Here is a 24,978-nt window from a genome sequence, read left to right as displayed (position 1 = left end):
TCGAGTTGATTTTAACTCAGCGACCCTAGAGGAAAGAGTAGAAGCGCCCCATAGGGTTTCTAAGAAGTGGCTGGTAGATTTGAACTGCCAACCTTTTGGTTAGCAGCCAAGCTCTTTATTTAACCTCTTTGCCACCAGGGCTCCAAAGATCAATAGTAAAGCCTAAAGGAAGAGCACTGAATCAGGGCCAAGAGGTCTGGCTTCTTGACTGAAAGACAAACTCTCTGTGACTGTGGAGCAATCTCCCACCCCGTTTGGCCCTCACGTCTCACCTGTGAAATAAACTAGACTAGATGAAGTCTACACTCTAAAACTGTTTGAATCTATGAATGAGACAAGCTAGCAAACTGCAATGCCCTAATTGACCACAACAGCTGGCTCCGTCTGTCTTAAACGGCCACATCTTATTTAGACCTCTTCCAGAACTACACGCTTATTTGTTCGGCACCATTTCTCACAGTGTTTTCACTGAAGAACAGGGCAAGATAATAAGTTCCACTGATAGTACATTTTATCATGTAGCAGAATGATTGATCTGTTGGCCAAGGCTGTTGGTCTGTGTCATGGTTCCCTTCCAATCCTACATCCTGAAGTTGTTACAGGTGTATACACACTAGTATATATGACAGACACATAGCAGCACATATACAGTCACCCACAAACTGTGCAAAACCACAGATCAACACATGTGAGGTTAATGCGTCTGGTACGTTAGCTCTCATAATATCACATTCTATCCTTTGGTAATAACTAGCCCAGAAACAGTATTGTAAACACTGAAATATTTTTGTTCTATCAGTGCAATCTATAGTAGCTGAAGAAGCCCATTCTCAGATTCATATACTCAATTGTCTTTAGTGACAGGTGTTATCTACATACATTACCAATGCAATATTCTGCCATTATACACGTGGAATGCCTTTTTAGTGGTAAAACCCATGTCCTGAATCAACATAAAAGCTTTTTTAGTACACCCAGCAACCTGTCTTACCTCAGCTATAAATTAAGTAAAATGCTATCTGTATTATATTGGCCAAGTTAATACATTTGTGGGATTATTTTGATTCCACATCTGAACTCAGGGAGAAAGTCTTGTACTCTGTCCTTCCCTCTTATTTTCTCAAGTTCTAGCACTTTCAAGCTATAGGCATTTTACTCACCAACTTTTTGTTGGGTTGATCTGCTATACAAATACTACCTCAGTTTTATAACCTAGGGGCAATATATATTAGTAATCTTAATTATTTCTTTCATTTTCTTGGTTTGGTAGATAAAGCTATCTAATACTTTGGGGGTGATATATGATATTTTTTTCTCTGATTTAAATGTCTAAATTATGTCCAGTTTAAGCCATACTGTCTTGTCAAATGAGTTAGAGCAATGACTACAAAAAAAGATTCAGCCTTTGAAATACACTTTTTAACATTCTATTCACAGATATAAAAAGCCACTGAAGTATTGTAGAAAGAGAACTGGACAGGAAGCCATGGACTTCCAGCTTTTTTGACCTTGGACAGCTAACTTCCCCTTGCTGGGCCTTAGCTTTCTCAGCTCAGTCATGAAGAGGAAAGGTTACCTAATCCCTAAATCTCATTTAGCTTTCAGATTCTATAATTTTCTTTATAAAATACTTTTTTTCTTAGTTTTTTTTTTTTTTTTAACTGTCACATGGTCATTTTCTCTCTGTAGCAGGAAAACTTAATAAAGACCAAATTTTCTAGATTTTAAAAACAACAAAAAAAAGCTGGCTATGGCAAATAACAGATAGTATAGTATTATGAAAATGAGTTTCTCTCATACAGAATCAGACAAGAATAATAAGGACTCCCTGAAGTAGTCTAAATTTTCATAAACACAGCTAAATAATTTCCCCTTTGAAAATTGTAAAATGATGCTCAGACATTATTACCACCAGCGGTAACAAGTGTTTAGGTGAAGGAATGTAGTTGTTTAGAACACATGGGAATGGAGAACATGTGAAGATGGCTTGTCAATCTGTCCCTGCTTTAGGAAAAAGAGGTCAGACACAGAGGCTACATTATATGCCTGAGGACAGAACAAGTCAGAGACAGGGCTGGCTGGCCGTGAACCATCCTGGACACTATGCCTCATGCTATACAGTCAAATGTCAACATCCCTTCTTTGTGCAGGGAACCCACCAGACCAAGGACAGACATAGTCACAGTGGAGCTACTGAAACCAGCAAATAAATTTTAGAACCCTTAAAAATCTATCTAAAACTGAATGGATTGGACTGGACAATGGGTTGGAGAGGGATGCTGGTGAGGAGTGAGCTTCTTGGATCAGGTGCACGCTTGAGACTATGTTGGCATCTCCTGCCTGGAGGGGAGATGAGAGGGTGGAGGGGGTTAGAAGCTGGCAAAATGGACATGAAAAGAGAGAGTGGAAGGAGAGAGCTGGCTGTCTCATTAGGGGGAGAGTAATTGGGAGTGTGTAGGAAGGTGTATATGGGTTTTTGTGTGAGAGACTGACTTGATTTGTAAACTTTCACTTAAAGCACAATAAAAACTATTAAAAAATCTATCTAAAACTGTTTTAGTACATACTCTTGACTTTTAAAATTATTAGTGATGGCTGTCTGCATTCATCACAGGAAGAAGGCTGCTTTTAGAGAAGTTTGTTTTGTTTCATTTGTCATTTTCAACTATGGAAGTATAAAGAAACTGGAGTGGACATTAGACCTACCTGGACACTGTTTTTAAACATGTACATGTATAAACATGCACTGCACTACTTTTTATGAAGGACAGTATCTATTCTGAAGAGCTAAACTCTTAGAGATTCAATCTCTAGAGTGAGCAAGGACACAGAATATTTCTGAGGGTGGTGAGGCTTTGGGTAAAATAAAAGATTCCTCATCATGAGAGTTACCCCAGTGGACACTTTTGTAATGTATGTTGACGCTTCCACAATCATCAAAAGTGTCAGATACAGGCTACTCTGCCCTGAGGATCATCTTTTTTGATTAGTACATTTTGTACATATTCTACTATTACAAGTTAAAATTTGATCTTTACACCCAATTCTTGGCATTGATTGTTAGTTAAATTATTAACATTTATTTGTTATTTTATACTATAACATTTATTTGCTGTTTTTACATTATGCTTGGGATACTGTATGACCTGTCAACAGAGCAAAGAAATGAATCAACTCATTTCCCAGTCAGCTGGAACAGAGCTCTTGCGCAGATGAGTTAAACCATAGATCGCTGATTGAAACGTTAAGACAGGAGATTTTTTAACTCCAATAGCAAAGAATTTGTACTCACCTGTGATGGATTCCTTGTGGAATACTTGAAAAAATTCTCTAAAACAGTATTTGGTGTAGGATTCTTTCGAACTATTTCTTTAATGCCAAGTGTTTTTGCCAGAGGTATGGCAACAAATCTACAAAAATATGAAAGGAAAGTAGGTTCAAAATCTGAGAACGCACCCACAAAGACACCAGAAAACTGGAGCTGTAACTTTAGATTCCAAATGAAAGATCAACTGTTTGTTCCTCTTGTCATTGGGGCTGCTTGCAGCCAACATCTGCCTCACAGAAGTCCAAAGAGAGCACATTTTCAGACCTTATATACAAGGAATAGATTAAAAAAAAGACTTGCACAATTCTAAAAATTACTTCATGTAAATCCAAATATATTTACACACAAGATCCAGAAATTAGGATAAGTCATTTCACTTATTAGTTTCATTTTTAGGACTCCCAGGAGTTAAATAATAGTTTTTTTAAGAAAAAGTTTTATTTGGTCATATTATCACAAATTAGTATGTTCCTTAATTCAAGGACTAGCATATTAAAAAAGGTCATGCTTCTTGGGTAAATACATAAGAATGGGACTGATGGGTTGTATGGCAAGAATAAGAGCCCTGGTGACATGATTAAGTGCTCAGCTGCTAACCAAAAGGCTGGCAGTTCAAGCCCACCAGCTACTCCACAAGAGACAGATGTGGCAATCTGTTTTCATAAAGAAACCCTATAGGGCAGTTCTACTCTGTCCTATAGGGTCGCTATTCAGTTGGAATAAACTAGACAGCAAGAGGTTTGGTTTTTTATTTTTCTTATGGCCAGTGTATGTTTAATTTTATAAGAAACTGCCAAATTGTTTTCCAAAGTGGCTATACCATTTTGCATTCCCACCGACAATCTGTGAGAGTTCCAGTTGCTCCAGGTCCTTGGCAACACTTGGTGTTGTCAGTCTCTTTAATTTCAGCAATTGTACTGGGTGTGTAGTGGTTGGTCATTTTTTATTTTTCGGCTCTCATTGTTATTATGCCCTAACTTCTGCTTACTTTGAATTTAGTTTTTTCTCTTTTACTAGTTTCTTAAAGTAGAAGGTTATTTTATTGATTTGAGATATTTTTTTCTTTTTTAAATGTAGGTATTTGCAATTATAAATTTCCCTCTAGGAACTGCTTTTGCTGCATCACATCCATTTTGGTGTGTAGTATTTTCATTTTCATTCATCTCAAAGTATTTTTTAATTTAACTTGTGATTTCTTCTTTGACCAGTTGGTTACTTAGAAGTGTGTTGATTAATTTGCATATGTTTCTTAAATTTTCTTCTGATATTTATTTCTAATTTCTTTCCATTGTGGTCAGAAGAAGACATACTTTGTATGACTTCCATCATTTACACTTACTGCATTTGTTTTATGGCCTAACATATATGGTAAACCCTGGAGATCACCAAAAGAATGTGTATTCTGTTGTTGTTGGGTAGAGTGTTGTATAGATATTTGTTAAGTGTAGTTGTTTTAAGGGTTGTTCAAGTCTCTTATTTCCTTTTTGATCTTCTGTCTAGTTGTTTCCCATTATTGAAAAGTGGGGAGGGTACCGAAGTCTCCAAATATTATTGTCAAGTTGTCTATTTCTTCCTTTAATTCCCTTAGTTTTTGCTTCAAATATCTTGGGACTCTGTTATTACATGCATATATGCTTATTACTTCCACCACGCATCTGTCAGTTTGTCTACTGTGATGGCTTGCATGTTGCTATAATGCTGGAAGCTGTGTCACTAGAATTTCAAACACCAGCAGGGTCACCCGTGGTAGACAGGTTACAGTGGAGCTTCCAAATTAAGACAGGCTAGGAAGAAAGGGCTTGCAACCTACTTCCAAAAATTAGCCAATGAAAACTCCATGGATCAAAAGAGAATATTGTCTGGTAGAGGGCTGAAAGATGAGCCCCTACGTTGGAAGATACTCAAAATATAGTGGCTGCAACGATGGACCCGAGCATACCAATGATAGTGAGAATGGCTCAAGACCAGTCAACATTTTGTTCTGTAGCACGTGGGGTCACCATGAGTGAGAGCTGACTTGATGGCAACTAACAACAACAACATGTTTATAATTGTTACATCTTCTTTATGGATTGGCCCTTTTATCATTTAAAATGTTCTTTAATTTGTGTCTTAAGTTTTGTCTAATATTAGTATAGCCACTCAGGTTCTCTTTTGGTTACTGTTTGCATGGTATGTCTTTGTTCATTCTTTTTTACTTTCAACTTATTTGTGTCTTTGAATCTACAGTGTGTCACTTGAGGACAGCATGTACTTGGACCATATTCTTCTATCCATTTCTACTATCTGTCTTTGAATCGGTATATTTAATCCATTTATATTTAGTGTAACTGCTGATAACACTTATGTCTGCTATTTGTTTTCTATATGTCTTGCATCCTTTTTGTTCCTCTTGTCCTCATTACTGACTTCTTTTGTGTTAAACAGATCATTTCAAATATACCCATTTAATTCCCTTGTTCTTTTAATGTTGTTATGTGCTGTTGAGTCAGTTATGTACAATGGTCGTTTGCCATCCTCACAATCATTGTTATGTTTAAGCCCATTGTTGCAGCCACTGTGTCAATCCATCTTGTAGAGGGGTCTTCCTCTTTTTCGCTGACCCTCTACTTTATCAAGTGTGATGTCCTTCTGCAGGGACTGATCCCTCCTAATAACGTGTCTAAAATATGTGAGATGCAATCTCACTATCCTTGCTTCTAAGGAACACTCTGGCTGTACTTCTTCCAAGACAGATTTGTTCATTATTTGGGCAGTCCATGGTATATTCAATATTCTTCATCAACACCACAATTCAAAGTCATCAATTCTTCTTTGGTCTTCCTTATTCGTTGTCTAGCTTTCACATGCAAATAAAGTGATTGAAAACACCATGGCTTGGGTTAGGCGCACTTGGTCTTCAAGGTGACATCTTTGTTTTTTAACACTTGAAATAGGTCTCTTGCAGCAGATTTGCCCAATGCAATGCATCTTTTAATTTCTTGACTGCTGTTTCCATGGGTGTTGATTGAGGATCCAAGTAAAATGAAATCCCTGACAACTTCAATCTTTACTCTGTTTATCATGATGTTGCTTATTGGTGTGCTTGTGAGGGCTTTTGTTTTCTTTATGTTGTTCTTTTAATATATATATGTGTGTGTGTGTGCGCGCGCGTGCACGCATGGTTTTAGTTACTTTCTTAGTGGTTAACTTGGGGATTTCAATCAACATCTTAATTTATAACAACCTAGTTCTTTTTTTTTAGTTCAGTTTATACCAACTTAATTGTATACAAAAATTACTTTCCCTCCCCCCTCCTTTGTCCTATTATTGTCACACAAATTACATTTTTATGAAGTGTTTGCCCATCAACACATATCTCTAAGTACTGTTTTATGCAGTCATCTTTTAAATCAGACAGGAGAAAAAAGTGTTACAAACAAAAAATACATTTATATTTTTTATATTTACGTGTGGAAACCCTGGTGGCATAGTAGTTAGCAGCTATGGCTGCTAACCAGAAAGTCGGCAGTTCAAATCCACCAGTTGCACTTTGGAATCCCTATGGGGCAGTTCTAGTCTGTCCTGTTGGGTTGCTATGAGTCGGAATTGACTTGACGGCAATGGTTTTTTTTTTTGGTGTTTTTATATTACCTAAGTAATTACCTTTACTAACCCAACCCAGTGAGTTACTACCTAAGTAATTACCTTTACTAGTACTCTTTGTTTCTTCACATGAATTTGAGTTACTTACTTGTGTCTTATTTCAGTCTGAAGGATTCCCTTTTGTATTACTTGTAGGGCTGATCTTCTAGTGACAAATTCTCTCTTTTTGTTTACCTGGGGATGTTTTGATTTACCTTTCATTTCAAAGGATAGTTTTGCTTTATTGACAGTATTTTTCTTTAAATATTTTTTATATGTCATCCCCACCGCCTTCTGGCCTCCAAGGTTTCTGACGAGAAATCTGCTCTTAATCATGATAAAGATCACTTGTACATGCTTCTCTCCTTCTGCTTTCAAGATTTTGTTTTTGTCTTTTGACAGTTTGATTATGCTGTGTCTACGTGTAGATCTCTTTAAGTTTATCCTACTTGGAGTTCATTTAGTTTCTTGAATGTGTAGATTAATGTTTTTCATTAAATTCTGGAAAGATTTTGGCCATTATTTCTTAAAATATTCTTTCTGCTTTGTTCCTTCTCTTCTCTCCTTCTGAGACACCCATTATATATATGTTGGTAGGCTTGATGGTGTCCCATCTGATGCTCTGTTCATTTTTCTTCATTCTTTTTTCTTTTTGTTTCTCAGACTGGATCATCTCCATTGACCTATTTTCCCATTTGCTAATTCTTTCTTCTGCCTGCTCAGATATGTGGTTGATCCCTTCTAGTGAATTTTTCTTTCACTTACTGTACTTATCAGAATTTCTATTTGGTTCCTTTTTAATCTCTTTATTAATATTCTTGATTTTGGTGAAACATTGTTCTCATACTTTAGCTTTTTAATTCTTTGAATGCATTTGAAATAACTGATTTAAAGTTTTTATCTAGTAAGTCCATCATCTGAGCTTTCTTAGGGATACTTGCTATTGATTGCTGTATTTCCTGTGTATGGGTTATACTCTCTTGTTTCTTTGCATGTTTCATAACTTTTTGTTGAATACTGCACATTTCAAATAATATAACATGGCAACTCTGGAAATCAGATTTCCCTCCACCACAGATTGCTGTTGTTTGTTTGGTTACTTTTCTTAACTATTTCTGTGAAATCTGTATTCTCTGTCATGTGTGGCTACGGAAGTCTTCGCTTGGTTTAGCTTAGTGGTCAACTAATGGTTAGATAGAAAGTTCTTTTAATTCCTGAAAGCAATAAGTCTCTCAGTCTTTGCTAAAGGGCTCTGTGTGCATACTGAGGCACACCTTAAAACTCGGCCAGGCAGTTGACAACTCTGCCTTAGCCTCCTCTTGCAGCCTGTGCAGAGCCTAAAGATCAGCCAGAGGTAAAAGTATTGGGCCTTTTCAGGTCTTTCAGGATCATGCTTATAGCTCTGCACATTCACCTCGCCTTCTGGATTTAAAGGAATATGCTAGAGCTTCTCAAAAAACCCCTATGGACACCTCATTTCCACACTTTTCATTTGAAGTTTTTTGGTTAGCCTATTGTTCGCCCCAATTGTTATCCACTGCCTCAGGCAGTTCTGAAGTTAGCCAATTGCCTCTAATTGTTTTAGATAAATGCTCCCAGGAAAAAAGGGTTTTCTCACTGGGCAAGTTCCAAGTCAGGTCACATAAAGATAGCCTTGTGAGTACGGTCTTCTAGAAACCAACAGACAAGTCAAATAATAATGATCTGGCAATCAGGGTTTGAAGTTGCTCCAACTCTCTTCTGCCCCTTTCAGTGGCTGCCAGGCTGCTGGTTTTCACTGTAATTACAGGGTGTTGGTTCTCAAGGCTACCATGAGGCTGGAGAAGGTAGGATGAGAATAGGCAAAGTTAAAATGCCATAAAGTTTACTGTTTTTTCCAAGATTTAACCATTTTTCATTAACAGCACTCCCCAGATTGTTGCAAGCCTATGATTAATTCCTAGAGTTTTGAAAAAGTTGATGCTGACTATTTTTGCCAGTTTTCTCATTGTTTTTTCATGGAGAAGAGACTTTTGGTGGTCCTTTCTCTGACATCTTTCCTGACATCTCACGTACAGTGGTTTTAATTTGCATTTTCCTAGTGACTAATGATGTTGAACATCTTTTCATGTGCTTATTTAATATTTATATATCTTCCTTGGTGGAGTGTCTGCTCAAATGTTTTGCCCATTTTTTACTGAGTTACATATCTATTCATTACTGAGTTGTATGAGCTGTTTATATTTCTGAATTGAAGTTCTTCATCAGATATATGTTTTGCAACTATATCATTGTCTTTTCATTTTAACAATGTTTTTTAATAAAAAATAACTTTATTAAGGCATTTTTGCATATTATATGATTCACTCATTTCAAGTGTACAGCTCAGTGATTTTTTTAGTAAATTTACCAAGTTGTACAACCATAACCATGACTCAGTTTTAGAACATTTTCATCATGGAAATATGGTCCCTTATGAATACTTTCTTAATCTCCATTCCCTCCTGCCCCTGCCCCAGGCAACCAGTAATCTACTTTCTGTCTTTATAGCTTAGCCTTTTCTGAATATTTCATATAAATGGAATCACACAGTATGTTTTCTTTTGTGTCTGGCTTCTCTTACTGACCATACTGTTTCTGAGGTTCATCCGTGTCACAGCATGTATCCTTAGTTCATTTCTTTTTATTGATGAATACTATTCCATTGTATGGATATACATTAACAGTGTCTTCTGAAGAACAAAAAATCTAGGTATACCAAGAGACATGAAAGTATATGCCTGCACAAATTCTTGCACTCAGATGTTCATAGTGGTTTTATTCATAATAACCAAAAACTCTATACAACTCAAATGTCTATCAACTGTTAAAGGATAAACAAATTGTAGTATATCCATACACTGGAAGACTACTCAGCAATAACAAGGAACAAACCACCAATACCCATAACAATATGAATAAAATCCCAAAAGCATTATGCTAAGTGAAAGAATTTAGACACAAAAGACTAGCAATTATATGATTCCATAGATAAGAAATTCTAGAAAAGCAAAATTATAATGTCATAAAACATACCACTGATTGCCAGGAGCTAGGGGGTAGAGAAGGGATTAATTACAAAGGGATATGAAGGAACTTTTCAGCTGATGGAAAGCTTTTATATCATAATTGTGGTGATGGTTACATGACTGTAAACATTTGTCACAACTCATCAAATTTTGGGCAAGCTTTACTATATGTAAATCATAACTAAACAAAGTTTTTTTTAAAGAATGACATGTCCCTATTCCTCCTTCAGTTCTGACAAGAGCTTTATCTATTACCAAGTCAGCCAATTCTAATACTCACTACGAAGAGTTTCTGTGTTTAATTAAATGCTGGAAACTATAGTTATGAACAATCATTTAGTCCTTCAATTAAATTTTCTATATCCATGGGAGTTAAGTAATTTTTTTCATAAAATAATATAGTAAAATGTAGAAGTCAATCCAACTTCCACATGGACAAAGTTCCTCTGGAAATGGCCCATACATTTCAGAGACATATAAAAACAAATTATGCACCAGATGTACAGAGAATAATATGGATAGATTATAAAGTCCTGAATTATTAAAAAAAAAATTGAATGAGGTCTTAGCACCATACCACTTATGTCAACCAACAATACACGCACATAAAGTACATGTTTTACTGGATCATACAAATAAAAGGCCATCAAATACAAACGCATAGAGACAAAAGTTTACAGTGGTTACCAGGGGCTAGGGGGAGGGAGTAATGGGGATTACCCCTTATGAGGTACTGAGTCTCTGTTTGGCGTGATTAAAAATTTTGGAAGTGGATAGTGGCGATGGTTGCATGACATGATGAATGTAATTAATGTCACTGAATTATACTTAAAAAATAGTTAAAATGGCAATTCCTTTGTTATATATATCTTACCATAAAATTAAAAAGCTAAAAAATTTTTATTTTAAAAAGGCCATCCAATATATTAAAGCACAGCATGGAGGGGAGTGGAAGTAGGGAATGGTGGCAAAAATCAATAAAAAATTAATTCAGATAAGTCAATCAAAAGAGGTCTTAGACCAAAGACAGTGTGCTGTGATTTGAAGATTATGATTAATTCTCCCTTTCCATAAGAGTTCCAAACAAGCAAAAACTAAGATATCTTTAAAATGAAACCAAGTCTTAAAAATATGTATTTGACAGGGTTTTCAATAAATGATTAGTTTCATTTATCCAACATACTAGTTGAAAAATTTTACTGGAGAAAACATCCATTGTTTTTACTAGTACAATTGCACGAATACAAAATAGTTTAATATGGTAGTGTTCTCAGTAATAATTCACTCAATGCTATCTCCTCAAATGTTAGAAATAAAGAAGTGAGGAAAAATAAGAAAGCAAAGCAGAATGAGTCAAAGAAGATTTATGCAGTAAGGGAATACAACTAATTTCAAAGCCAGCTGAAGTACGGCCTTCCTCTCTAGAGATTCACGTGAGAGGTAAGAATCTGAATAAATGAACATATATGGATCAGCACATACATACCCGTCACATACTTGCTGATATGAGGAACAAATCTATATTAAAATCATTAATTTAAACAGAAAAAAAAGTATGGTTCTCTTTGTGAGCATGCGCAGGGTTCAAGGACAGAAATAGCATTCACATATATATGTATATTCTACTCTCCACAGCAGTGGGTTTGGTAGTGTGTATATATATATACACACTATGTATATATATATATACACTTGTGCACATCAGTGTACAAGTGTGTATATATATATATATATACACATACATAATTTATTTTGTTGTTGTTGTTAAGAATATACACAGCAAAACATACACCAATTCAAGTTTCTACCTGTACCATTTAGTGACATTGATTAGATTCTTCAAGTTGTTTAACCATTCTTACCTTCTTTTTTGAGTTGTTCTTCCCCATTAACATAAATTCACTGCCCCCTAAGGTTCCTATCTAATTTTTTGAGTTGCTGTTGTCAATTTGATCCCATATAGATAGTTCTTAAAAGAACATAAAGTGCCAGGCAGGCATTTTTTACTAGTTAAGCTAAACTATTGTTTGGTTTTAAGACTTCAAGGAATATTTTTGGTTTAAGGTTTAAAGATTATTTCAGGGCAATAATTCCAGGGGTTCATCCAACCTTCATTATCCAAGAAGTCTAGAGTCAACAAGAATTTGCAATTCTGTTCTATATTTCCCCCCTTTTGATCAGGATTCTTTTATGAAATCTTTCATCAAAGTGATCAGTAATGGTAGCCAGGCACCATCCAGTTCTGCTCTCATGACAAAGAGGCAGTTGTTCATGGAGGCAGTTAGCCACACAATGTGCATCCTCCTCCTATTCCCGACTCTCCGTCTATTGTTCCAGGAAAATAGGAACAAATTGCTGTACCTTGGATGGCCACTTGCAAGTTTTTAAGACCCCAGGCACTACACATCGAACTAGAAGGTAGATCAAAAGCACATGTTACTAGACCAATTAACTGTGATGTCCCATGAAACCATGACCTTAAATTTCTAAATCAAGAAACCAAAACCCAGCAGGTTTTTGGTTGTACATAATAAGCCTCAGCAGCTACTCTTTCTTTCTTTCTTTCCCTTTTTTATGTCATTGTTGTAAATATGTCTACCACACAACTTTTGCCAGTTCTACTTTTGGTGTACAACTTACTGAAAGCAATTATAATAATTGGCTGTGCAACCCTACCCTTAATTAGCAAGATATTTCCATCTCCGTTAATCCCCCTTTTCCCCTCCCTCGTGCCCCTGGTAACCACTAAGAAACTTTGTTCTCTATATATTTGTCTTTTCTTGACTTTTTATATAAGTGAGGTCATACAGTATTTGTCCTTTCGTGATTGGCTTATTTCATTCAGCATAATGTCTTCCAGTTCCCTCTATCTTGTAGCATTATCAAGACTTCATTTCTCCTACTGGCTGAGTAGCATTCCATTGTATGCACGTACCACATCTTGTTTATCCATTAATATGTTGATGGCCATTTAGGTTGTTTCCACCTTTTGGCTATTGAGAATGGTGCTGCAATGCACATCAGTGTACAAGTGTTTGTTTGAGTCTCTGCTTTCAAGTCTTTTGGGTATATACTTAAAAAGTGGAATTTCTGGGTAACATGGTAGTTCTATTTTTAGTTTTTGAAGAACTGCCATACTGTTTCCCGCAATGGCTATACCATTTTGCATTCCCACCAGCAATGGGCAAAAGCTTTTTTCCCCACATTCTCACCAACATTTGTTGTTTTCAGTTTTTGTGGTTTGTTTGTTTATCTTAGCCATCCTAAACCAAAACCAAACCCAATTCTGTCAATTCTGACTCATAGCAACCCTATAGAACAAAGTAGAACTGTTCCACAGGGTTTCCAAGGAGCAGGTGGTGGATTTGAACTGCTGACCTTTTGGTTAGCAGCCAGGCTCTTAACTACAATGCCACCAGGGCTCCAAGCCATCCTAGTGGGAGTGAAATGGTATCTCATTTTGGTTTTGATTTATATCTCTCTGCTGGCTAATAATGTTGAGCATCTTTTCATGTGTTTGATAGTCATCTGAATGTCCTCTTTGGTGAAATGTCTATTCAACTCCTTTACCCATTACCCATTTTATGATTCGGTTATATTTGCCTTTTTATTGTTAAGTTGTCGAAGATTCATATATATTTTGGTTATTTTTGTTCTTGTCAGATACATGGTTTCCAAAGATATTCTCCTATTCAGTAACTTAGCTTTACATTTTTTGATAGTCTTTTGATGAACAAAAGTTTTTAATTTTTATGAAGCCCATTTAATTTTGTCTTTTACTGTTTGTGCTTTTGTTATTATATTAGATAATTCATTGTTAAAAGCTAGGCCTGACAGCTTTGCCCCTGCTTGTTCTTCAAAGAATTTTATGGTTTTAGCTTGCACATTTAGGTCCTTAAGCCATTTTGACCTTGTTTTTGTGTATAGTGTGAAGCCTGAATCCTGTTTTGTTTTTCTGCATGTGGAAATCCAATTTTCCCAGCACCTTTTACTGAAGAGACCCTTCTTTCCCCTATTGAATGGACTAAGCACCCTTGTCAAAAATCAGTTGACCACAGATATCTGGATTTATTTCTGGTAATCAGGTACCATCTAGTTATTCTGGGCTCAGTCTGGTGGGGGTTGTGGTAGTTGTAGTCCCTTAGTCCTTTGGATTAATCTTTCTCTCATGTCTTTGGTTTTCTTCATTCTCCTTTGCTCCAGCCAGGATGGGACCAGGAGGTGTACCTTAGAGGGCTGCTCACAGGATTTTAAGACCCCAGATGTTACTTTCCACAGTCAGATGTAGAACATTTTCTTTACACACTATGTTATGCCAGTTGAGTTAGATGTCCCCCAAGACCATGATCTCCAGCCCTCAGCCCAGTAGTTCAGTCTCTCAGGGAGTTTGGACGTGTCTCTGAAGCTTCTATTACTTTGCCCTGGTCAAGGTGTGCTGACTTCCCCAGTACTGTGTACTGTCTTATCCTTCACCAAAGTTACCACTTATCTGCTATCTAGTTAGTGGTTTTCCCTCCCCACCCTTCCCCTCCCTTGTAACCATCAAAGATTGTTTCTTTCTCTGTGGAAACATTTTCATGTGTTTTTATAATAGTGGTCTCATACAGTATTTGTCCTTTTGTGATTGACTTATTTCACTCAGCATAATGCCCTCCAGATTCATCCATGTTGTGAGATGCTTTGCGGATTCATCACTGTTCTTTATCCTTGGGTAGTATTCCATTGTGTATATGCACCATAGTTTGTTTACCCATTCATCTGTTGATGACACACAGGTTGTTTCCATCTTTTTGCTATTGTGAATAATGCTGCAACAAACATATGTGTGCATATGTCTATTTGTGTGATGGCTCTTATTTCTCCAGGATAGATTCCTAGGAGTGGGATTGCTGGATCGTATGGTATTTCTATTTCTAGCTTTTTAAGGAAGCGCCACATCGATCTCCAAAATGGTTGTACCATTTTGTATCCCCACCAGCAGGGCATAACAGTTCCAATCTGTCATTGATTTCTTGACTGCTGATTCCATGGTGTGGATAGTGGATCCAAGTAATACGAAATCCTTGACAACTTCAGTATTTTCTCAGTTTATCATAATGCTGCTTATTGATTGGTCCAGTTGTGAGGATTTTTGTTTCCTTTATCTGAAAGTGTAATCCATACTGGAGTCTTTGATCTTCATCAGTGTCATGGATTGAATTGTGTCCCCAAAAAATATCTGTCAACTTGGCTAGGTCATGATTCCCTTATATGATTATCTACCATTTTATCTTCTGATGTGATTTCCCTAACACACACAAAAAAATATGTGTTGTAAATCCTATCACTCTGATGTAATATGATGGATTAAGGGCACTTATAGTCATAAGGTCTACAAGATTAGGTAGTGTCTTAAGCCAATCTCTTTTGAGATATAAAAGAGAGAAAAGAGCAGAGGGATAGAGAGACTTTATACCACTAAGAAGGCAGTGCCTGGAGCAGAGCACATCTTTGGACTTGCGGTCCCCGTGCAGAGAAACTCCCAGTCTGGAGGAAAACTGGTGAGAAGGCCGACGGAGAGTGAAAGCCTTCCCCTGGAGCTGACATCCTGAATTTGGACTTTCAGCATACTTTACTGTGAAGAAATAAACTTCTCTTTGTTAAAGCCATCCACTTGTGGTATTTCTGTTACAGCAGCACTAGATAACTAAGACAGAATTTGGTACCAAGAGTGGAGTGCTGCTCTAACAGTGGAAGCAGTTTTGAAACTGTGAATGGATAGAGAAGCAGCAGCAGCAGAACCAGGAGACCAGCACGACATGGCGCTGGAGCCAACCCATGGAGCACTAGATGACTAAGACAACCAGTAAGTGCTTCAAGTCTTCTGTCTTAGTTATCTACTGCTGCTATAAGCAGTACTGTTGGCCTTCTCAGCAATCTTTCCCCACATTAGGAGCTTCTCTGTGCAGGGACCCTGGGTCCAAAGGACGCGCTCTGCTCCTGGCAATGCTTTCTTGGTGGTATGAGGTCCCCCTGCTCTCTGCTTCCTTCTCTCTTTTATATCTCAAGAGATTGCCTCGTGATACAATCCAATCTCGTAGGTTGAGTCCTACTTCACTAACACAACTGCTGTCCATCTTCCCTCACTAACGTCATAGAGGCAGGACTTACAACACACAGGAAAATCACAAAAAGACCAGGAATCATGGCCCAGCCCAACTAATACACACATTTTTGGACGGACATAATTCAATCCATGACATCCTCCTTGCTTTCAGCAAGCAAGACTGTGTCACCTGCAAGTTGCCGGTTGTTAATGAGTCTTCCTCCAATCTTGATGCCCTGTTCTTCACATAGTCCAGCTTCTCGGATTATTTACCCTGTTTGAACTACTACCTCTTGGTCTATGTACAGGTTTTGCAAGAGCACAATTAAGTGTTCTGGAATTCCCATCATTCACAATGTTATCCATAATTTGCTATGATCCACACAGCCGAATGCCTTGGCATAGTCAATAAAACACAGGTAAACATCTTTCTGGTATTCTTTGCTTTTAGCCAAGATCCATCTGACATCAGCAATGATATCCCTGGTTTCACGCCCTCTTCTGAATGCTTTTTTTTTTTTTTTTCTGAATGCAGCTCGAATTTCTGGCAGTGCCCTGTTGATGTACTGCTGCAACCATTTTTAAGATGTCTTCAGCAAAATTTCACTTGGATGTGATATTAGTGATATTGTTCAATAATTTCTGCATTCTGTTGGCTCACCTTTCTTTGGAATGGGCACAAATATGGTTCTCTTTCAGTCGGCTGGCCAGGTAAGCGTCTTCCAAATTTCTTGGATCAGATGAGTAAGCACCTGTAGGACTGCATCCGTTTGCTGAACATCTCAATTGGTATTCCACCAATTCCTGGAGGCTTGTTTTTCGCCAATGCCTTCAGTGCAGCTTGAACTCTTTCCTTCAATACCATTAGTTCTTGATCTTATGCTGCCTCCTGAAATGGTTGAACATTGGCTAATACTTTTTGGCACAGTGGCTCTGTGTATTCCCTCCCTCTTCTTTTGATGCTTCCTGCATCATCCAATATTTTGCCCATAGAATCCTTCAAAATTGCAACTCAAGGCTTTAATTTTTTTTTCAGTTCTTTCAGCTTGTGAAATGCCAAGCATATTCTTCCCTTTTGGTTGTCTAACTCCAGGTCTTTGTACATTTCTTTGTAATACTTTACTTGTCTTCTCGAGCCACCCTTTGAAACCTTCTGTTCAGCTCTTTCACTTCATCATTTCTTCTGCTCACTTTGGCTACTCTATGTTCAACAGCAAGTTTTTGGAGTCTCTTCTGACATTCATGTTGGTTTTTTGTTTCTTTCTTGTCTTTTTAATGACCTTTTGCTTTCTTCATGTATGATATCCTTGATGTCATCCCACAACTTGTCTGGTCATTAGTGTTAAATGCATCAAATCTATTCTTGAGATGGTTTCTAAATTCAGGTCTAATATACTCAAGGTTGTACTTTAGCTCTGGTGGGATTGTTCTAATTTTCTTCAGCTTCAACTTGCATATGAGCAATTGATGGTCTGCTCCGCAGTTGGCTGTTGGCCTTGTTCTGACTGATGATACTGAGCTTCTCTGTCATCTCTTTCCACAGATGCAGTTGATTTGATTTCTGTGTATTCCATCTGGCAAGATCCACTTGTACAGTCACAGTTATGTTGTTGAAAAAAGGTATTTGCAGTTACTAAGTCGTTGGTCTTGCAAAATTCTATCATGTGATCTTCAGCATCATTTCTATCACCAAGGCCAAATTTTCCAACTACCGATCCTTCTTCTTTGTTAGATTTATTTCTAGGTATTTTTTCTCTAAGGATCCCTGGTGGCACTGTGGTTAAGCACTCGGCTGCTAACTAAAAGGTCAGTGGTTCGAACCCACCAGCTGCTTTGTGGGAGAAAGATGTGGCAGCCTACTTACAGCCTTGGAATCCCTATGGGGCAGTTCTACTCTGTTCTATAGGGTCACTATGAGTTGGAATAAACTTGACGGCAACAGGTTTTTGTTTTTTTGTGTGTGTGTTTTATTCTCTTAGATGCTATTGTAAATGGGATTGCTTCTCTTTCAGGTTTCTCATTGCTGGTGTATAGATATCCAGTTGATTTGTGTTTATTGACCTTGTACCCTGTAACTTTAATAAATCCCTCTATTAGATCTAGAAGTTTTCTTGTGGACTCTTTGGGATTTTCTCTATATAGGATTATATCATTGCCAATGAAGATAATTTAATTTATTCTTTTCCAATCTGGATACCTTTTATTGCTTTTTCTTGTCTAATTGCTCTGGCTACAACTTCTTATACAATACTGAATAGAAGTGGTAAGAGTGGGCACTCTTGTTCCTGATTTCAAGGGAAAACTTCTCAGTCTTTCTCCATTAAGTATAATGTTCATTGTTGGCTTTTCACATATGCCCTGAATTATATTGAGGCATTTCCCTTCTATTCCAATCTTCTTTAGAGTTTTCATCAAGAAACAGTGTTGGATTTTACCAATTGCTGCATCCACAGAGATGATCATGTGGTTCTTTCCTTTGTTCTATTGATGCAGTATATTATGTTGATTGATTTTCTAATGTTGAACCTTACTTGCACTCCTGGAATAAATCTCACTTAGTCCTGTTGTATAGCTCTTAATATGCTGTTGGATTCTGTTTGCTAGTATTTTGTAGAGGACTTTTGCACATATATTCATAAGAGATTTTTGCCTATAATTTTCTTTTCTTTTGGTGTCTTTGTCTGGTTTGGGTATCAGGGTTATGTTTGTTTCATGGAATGAATTAGGGAGTATTCCTTTCTTCTTTATCTTTTGGAAGAATTTAAACAGTATCAGTGTCAGTTCTTCTCTAAATATTTGGTAGAAATCCTCGGTGAAGGATCTAGTCCAGGAATTTTTTGTTATTGTTGTTGTTGGGAGGTTTTTGATTTGAGACTTTCTATTTCCTCTTGAGTCAGCTTAGGTAGCTTGTGTGCTTCTAATAATTTGTCCATTTCATCTAAGTTATCCAGTTTGTTGCCGTACAGTTGTTCATAACATTCTGTCATAATTCTCTTTATTTCTATCAAATCAATTGTAATGTCCCTTCTTTTATTTTTTATTTTGATTATTTGTATGTTTTCTCTTATTTTATTTGTCAGTCTAGCTAAAGGTTTGTCAATCTTATTGATCTTTTCAAATAACCAACTTCTGGTTTTATTGATTCTATTGTTCTTCTGTTTTGATTTTATTTACTTCTGCTCTGATCTTTGTTATTTCCTTTCTCCTGGTATGGTTAAGCTTAGTTAGAGCTTCTCTTTCTAGTTCCTGGAATTGTCAAGTTAGGCTGTTAATTTGACCTATTTTGTCTTTCTTTGTGTAGGCATTTATTTCCAAAAGTTTCCCTCCGAGTACTGCCCTTGCTGCATTCCACAAGTTTTGCAAAACTGTACTTTGATTTTTATTTGGCTCTAGGAAATTCATGATTTCTCTTTTGATTTTTTCTTAAGCCATTAGTAGTTTAGTAGTGTGTTGTTTAATTTTCACATGTTTGTGTATTTTCCAGGTTTTTTTTCCTGTTATTGATTCCTAGCTTCACTCTTGTGTGTCAGAGAAAATACTTTGCATGACTTCAATATTTTTAAATTTACCAAGACTTGCTTTGTAACCTAACATGTGGTCTATCCTGGAGAATTATCCCTGTGCACTGAAGTAGAATATATAGTGTGTTTTTTTTTGGGGGGGGGGGGGCAGTGGGCTGAAATGTCCTAAATATGTCTGTTAAGTCTACTTGGTTTATAGCATCATTCCAGTCCTCTGTTTCCTTGTTGATCTTCTTTCTACATGTTCTGTAGAAATAGCATTCTTAATAGAACAGAGGACATGTATAAATAGTTTTTATTTCAGCTCTATCCTTCTTTTTCAGATATATTTAGAAAATCAATCACCTTATCTATTAAAAGTATAAATAAATATTAGCAGGTATCTAATTAAAAATCTATTTTGAAAAAGGAGGGAATGAAGAGGCATAATAAATATTTGATAAAGAGCTAAAAAAGAAAAATCATAAGTCTTAGTTTTAGAAGGGACCTTAGAGATAAACTTGCCTAAACTTTCATTTTATTGATATGGAATAGAAAAAAAAAAAAGTCTGACAGGAAGAAAAAAGAATGAGTCAATTTCTGCTCCCACATAAATGATTCAAAGTTAGGTTAATTACCAGGAGAATGAGCCTCTTGAGGCACGCTTCTACCGCAGAACTGTGCCTTCAGAAGGCCCCATCCAGACAGCCCCCTTCCATCCAGCACTGCATCAGTTACCTGATAGCCAAAGCCTAGCAATCCCATGTCCCCCTTTCTTCCCCCAGTATTCTTTTATAGAATGAAAGGAAAGCAGCCTGAGGCAGATGCCAAGCATGCAAAGCTTAAGTTACAGTATTAAAATAGAAACAACAGTTTAGTGACATAAGAGTGATTCCCAGTTCTGAAAGGTTCAGAGGCTCTGTGAGCAGAGTTTAATCAGAGGGTTTTATGTGTAAGAACAAAATATCTGGAGCAACTCAGGTCTCATGTAACCCTTACATCTAATGTGTCCATTTTGAGATTATTTTGGTTTAGGGCAGCAGCAATCCTTTTCCAGCTCCTCTAAATCGCTTGTTGTTGTTAGTTGCCATCAAGTCTATTCAGGCTCATGGCGACCCCACATGTGCAGAGTAGAACTGCTCCATAGAGTTTTCAAGGCTGTAATCTTTTGGAAGCACATCACCAGGCCTGTCTTCTGAGGTCCCTCTAGGTGGTTTTGAACTGCCAACCTTTCAGCCAGTAGTCAAGCACTTAACCATTTGCACCATCTAGCCACTTCTCTAAATTTCTACGGATTAGTAAGTCCACCAACTCTACTTTAAAGAATGATGGAAATATTATCTCACCAAGACCTTCTGTTGGTGGGTGGAAGAGGTAGAGTGGGAAATCTATTCCTAGTACGATTAAGCAAAAGTAAGAAGGTCATCTTCTGATTTTACCACCTCTACCCTGCATTGAGCTCTTCTAGGACCATAATTCACTGTAAGATAATGTGTTTATTCCATAAGTGTTTAAATTTGAGTAGTTTAGACTCCCTTTAAGTCACGCTTCAGACATACAAAAGAATGCATAGAAGAGTCTGGATGAGCTAAGTAGAAACTGCTATTTGGGACCAAGGAGTCCCTGGGTGGTGCAAACAATTAACATGCTCGGCTGCTAACCCAAAGTTTAGAGGTTCAAGGTCACCCAAAGGCACCCGGGAAGAAAGACTTGTGATCTACTTCTGAAAAAAGCAGCCACTGAAAACCGTACGGAACACAGTTCTACTCTGACACACATGGGGAGGCCAGGAGTTGGAATTGACTCAATACCAACTGGTCACAAAAACATGTCACAAACTAAAACTTATAAAGGTAATCTGAAATACAAAGCCAGCTGTCAGTCACTTTCAAATCTTCTTCTTCATTCCTTATCAGTTTTGTCTCTGTACTTTCGGTTCTCTGGCCTTAAATATCTCCTGCCTAAATACTAAATGACAAAAATGGGCCAGCCAAGTTGCAACTCCTAGTCGCTCGGTATAGTGAAAAACTGTTCCTAACAACAGTCTAGGACAAAAGAACGAAGCTCTCTCATGATAAATATATCTTAGGCTGTGCTGAAACACAGTGTAGGGGCTTTACTTCCCAAACAGGGTGCTCCAGCACAGGGGCACGGACCATGTACAAAGGGACATGGAACCACAAGCTGAGCCTGGCATAGGGCTTTAGAGTATCAATTTTACTTGACGATTTTAAGGAAAACACTAATGATTTTTTAAGAAACATAAGTATCAGTAAAGTATCAAATTTAAATGAATTTTTAAGATAATTCAGAAAATTTCACAGCTGTGATCATCCCTTTAAACTATGTCCTCAAGAGATATTCATTCACTCTCTTCTGACATCAGGACTTCACTATGAAAGTCCAAGATGTACTGGTATGCTGGGGAAAAACTTGACAACCAACACGGGTTCCAGCCCAGATCTACCCCTTACAAACAAACTGTGTGACCTTGGCTAGGTCGCTCACCTCTCCTTTTCTCACCTGCAGACACAGTAGCACCGCACTTGTGGTTTTATATACCTCCTAAACGAGACATTTCTATTCAGATGCAAGGCATGGCTAACATTTTATTTAGGACACCAGTGGTTTAATCTAGTACAAATGATAGAGAAACCTTGGAAAAACACACACTTCATACTTCAAAAATTATGATCTTTCTCCCATGTGAAATTTTCCTTTCTTTCATTGCATTAAAAGGAATATTAGATTAGTGAAGCAACACAGCATTTTGTAGCCAAAGAATAGAAAAAGCTGAGGGTGAGTTAATGGGAATTAAGGTTATAAGAAGCTAGGAAAGAAGATACAGATAATACTTAATCTTTTGAGAAGAAGCAAGAATAATCTGAGGAAGTAAAAGAGGATTGGATTCCTTCCTGGCTGTTTTTGGAGAAGCCAAGATCAAGTCATAACAAGTTGGTCCTCCACAGCTGTGCTGCTTGGCAACCAAATGAATGTTCTGGTTCACTGTGCTGACCAAACTGTGAAAAAAGGAGCTGTCCCTCCTGGGCAGCAGGGAAAAGCAGTAAGTCTGCCCTGTGAATAAGTAAGGGGCCTGGGTGCCAAATTTAAAGGTCACCAGACAAATTGTAGGGAAAGTAAACATTTCAGGAAACTGAAGACTAATTTGCTAATTTGAAGGTGTAGTGGTGAAAGTCTATTTACTTCTGCATTCTTCGACAAATCCAAACGTGTGAGCAAAAAACAGAATCAACTGTCCAAAAGGAAGAACGTTTTTAAACGTTCTCAGCCAGAGCTTAGACGTATCCAGAGGCTTTCTCTTCCTCCCAACACCAAGAGCACATCGTTGGCCCAAGTGAAATTGTTATTTGTACAAAAAATCTTTTGCAGAGTCCATGAAACAGAATTGTTGAAACTAACTCTTGAGATAAAGACCCTGAAAATGGTTATAAACATATGATCTGCATTACAGTTAGTCTTGGACAAAATGATCTTTATCATATTTTGTCTTAAGTTTTTCCAGCTCTTGACATTCAAATATTCTTTTTGCTCCAAAAGAATTAATGTGCTAATAATAGTTTTTTAAAAATAGAAACAACTACAGAGATTAGAGATGAACATTTATCTCCCGTTATGATAACATTAGTGCTATTTTAATAAAAGGGCTGGAAATAGTATCTATTTAAATTAAATTAAGGGAAAGCAAAAGATAAGTTTACTTTTCCTGAGAGGGCAAATTGATTTTTTTTTGTTTGATTTCCTTACATTTTGGAATGAAGGCTTCTATAAAATCCTTAAATAAACTTTTAAAATAAACCATACTGATAAAAGCAATATTCAGTCTGTCTTTAACAAGCCATTTTTGTTATTTTACGGGCATTCTAAAATGAGAATGTATCCCTGAGTCACAGACTCTCCTGATGCCATTTTTCCAGTGATGTATATGCTTTCTCAGACAACATGGTACAGTGGAAACCAAAAAACCCGTTGCCGTAGAGTCGATTCTGACTCTTAGTGACCCTATAGGACAGAGAGTAGAACTGCCTCATATGGTTTCCAAGGAATGCCTGGTGGATTCCAACGGCTGATCTTTTGGTTAGCAGCTGTAGCTCTGAACCACTACACCACCAGGGTTTCCGCGGCATAGTGGAAAGTGAGCCCAACCGGTTTCCAAATCTCTGTGTCCTGTACTGTCTTTGACACTAATGAGCTCTGGATACTTCAGCTCTCTTGATCTCAACTTTCTTGTCTATAAAGCTAAAGTACTCGTTTCCATGTTTCTAATTTTCACTTGTTCCATCTCTAGATAATATTTCCTGTGAATCTGAACTCATGAGCTTCTTAAATAGCTCTGGGATTTCCCCACCCCCCACCCCCCAACAACCTGTATGTAGTCCATTAGTTGCAACCTCTGGACAGCAGGTTCTTTAAGGGCCTCACCAAGTCTATGATCCTATTGTTCTATAATTGGAGTAAAGAAGAAGAATGGGGAGGAAGGACGTACAAACACTACTTACTTTTCAAAGAAATATCTGATAATCAGCAATCCAAAAGCAAACGGAATTGTCATATATAAATGAGAAGGTTTTACAAAAACGAGTCCATCGTGATCTTCAAGATCTGACCACTTTATTGTTGGAGGCAGCCAGAATCTTTCCCGCCAGAACCATTCTTTAAATGTCTGAAACATTCTAGAGGGATAGGAAAAGAATCTATTAGGCTTGTAAAATAAACAGACACATAAAACTGAGATAACACTGCACATCACTCACTCAGAATACCTAAACCATATAGTTTTGAAAATAAGGGCAGAATGGAATACTATCACATAATGGATTTCACAACTCTTCGTTGTATTAAATTGCAATTACTCTGCCTAGCCTCGGGACAATTTTGGCTGTGGCACAGCAAACTGAAGTTTAACACACCACAGTTCACACTTTTGGCAGAACACATGTGAATATTATGGGTATGCATCTTCCTTTTATATGATTCCATATTATTAAAAATAACTTGACAATAGGCTGTACAATGCAAAAGGTCAACCTCATGAAAGCTCCAAGTAGTATAAATCTTCACTAAGAACTTCATGTATAAATCTTCACTAAGCTATAAGGCAAGCACATATAACTTTGTATTGGAGTTCCAATTACCTTATTTCAACAAATATTTACGAAGATTCTATTATTTGTCAAGCACTGTACTAGGCACTGAGGATACAAAGCTTAACAAGACAGCATTCCAGACTTGAGAATCTTATATTCTTGTGAGCAAGGCAAACCTGAACAGATGACTTTGGCACATTTTTCAGGTACAATAATAAAGGTATATACAAGGTGCTGTGGGAACAGGTAAGCCCTGGTGGCGTAGTGGTTGAGTGCCACGACTGCTAGC

At 37.2% G+C, this 24,978-nt stretch overlaps 1 protein-coding gene across 1 annotated transcript in view; it reads right to left on the bottom strand.

The window, feature by feature from the left end:
• The window catches only part of CERS3 (ceramide synthase 3), a 101,071-nt gene extending 76,587 nt beyond the window's left edge, over positions 1-24,484 (bottom strand). The window contains exons 1-2 of the mRNA XM_003413797.3: positions 24,102-24,484; positions 3,293-3,410 (exon numbers count right to left, since the gene is read on the bottom strand). Coding sequence (XP_003413845.2) covers positions 3,293-3,410; positions 24,102-24,349 — 366 coding nt within the window. The 5' untranslated portion in view covers positions 24,350-24,484. The remainder of the gene's footprint in view (positions 1-3,292; positions 3,411-24,101) is intronic.
• Positions 24,485-24,978: the final 494 nt, after the last annotated feature.

The sequence above is a fragment of the Loxodonta africana genome, chromosome 13, assembly GCF_030014295.1.
Source record: "Loxodonta africana isolate mLoxAfr1 chromosome 13, mLoxAfr1.hap2, whole genome shotgun sequence".
NCBI lineage: Eukaryota > Metazoa > Chordata > Mammalia > Proboscidea > Elephantidae > Loxodonta > Loxodonta africana.
This window is presented reverse-complemented; position numbering and strand designations above follow the sequence as displayed.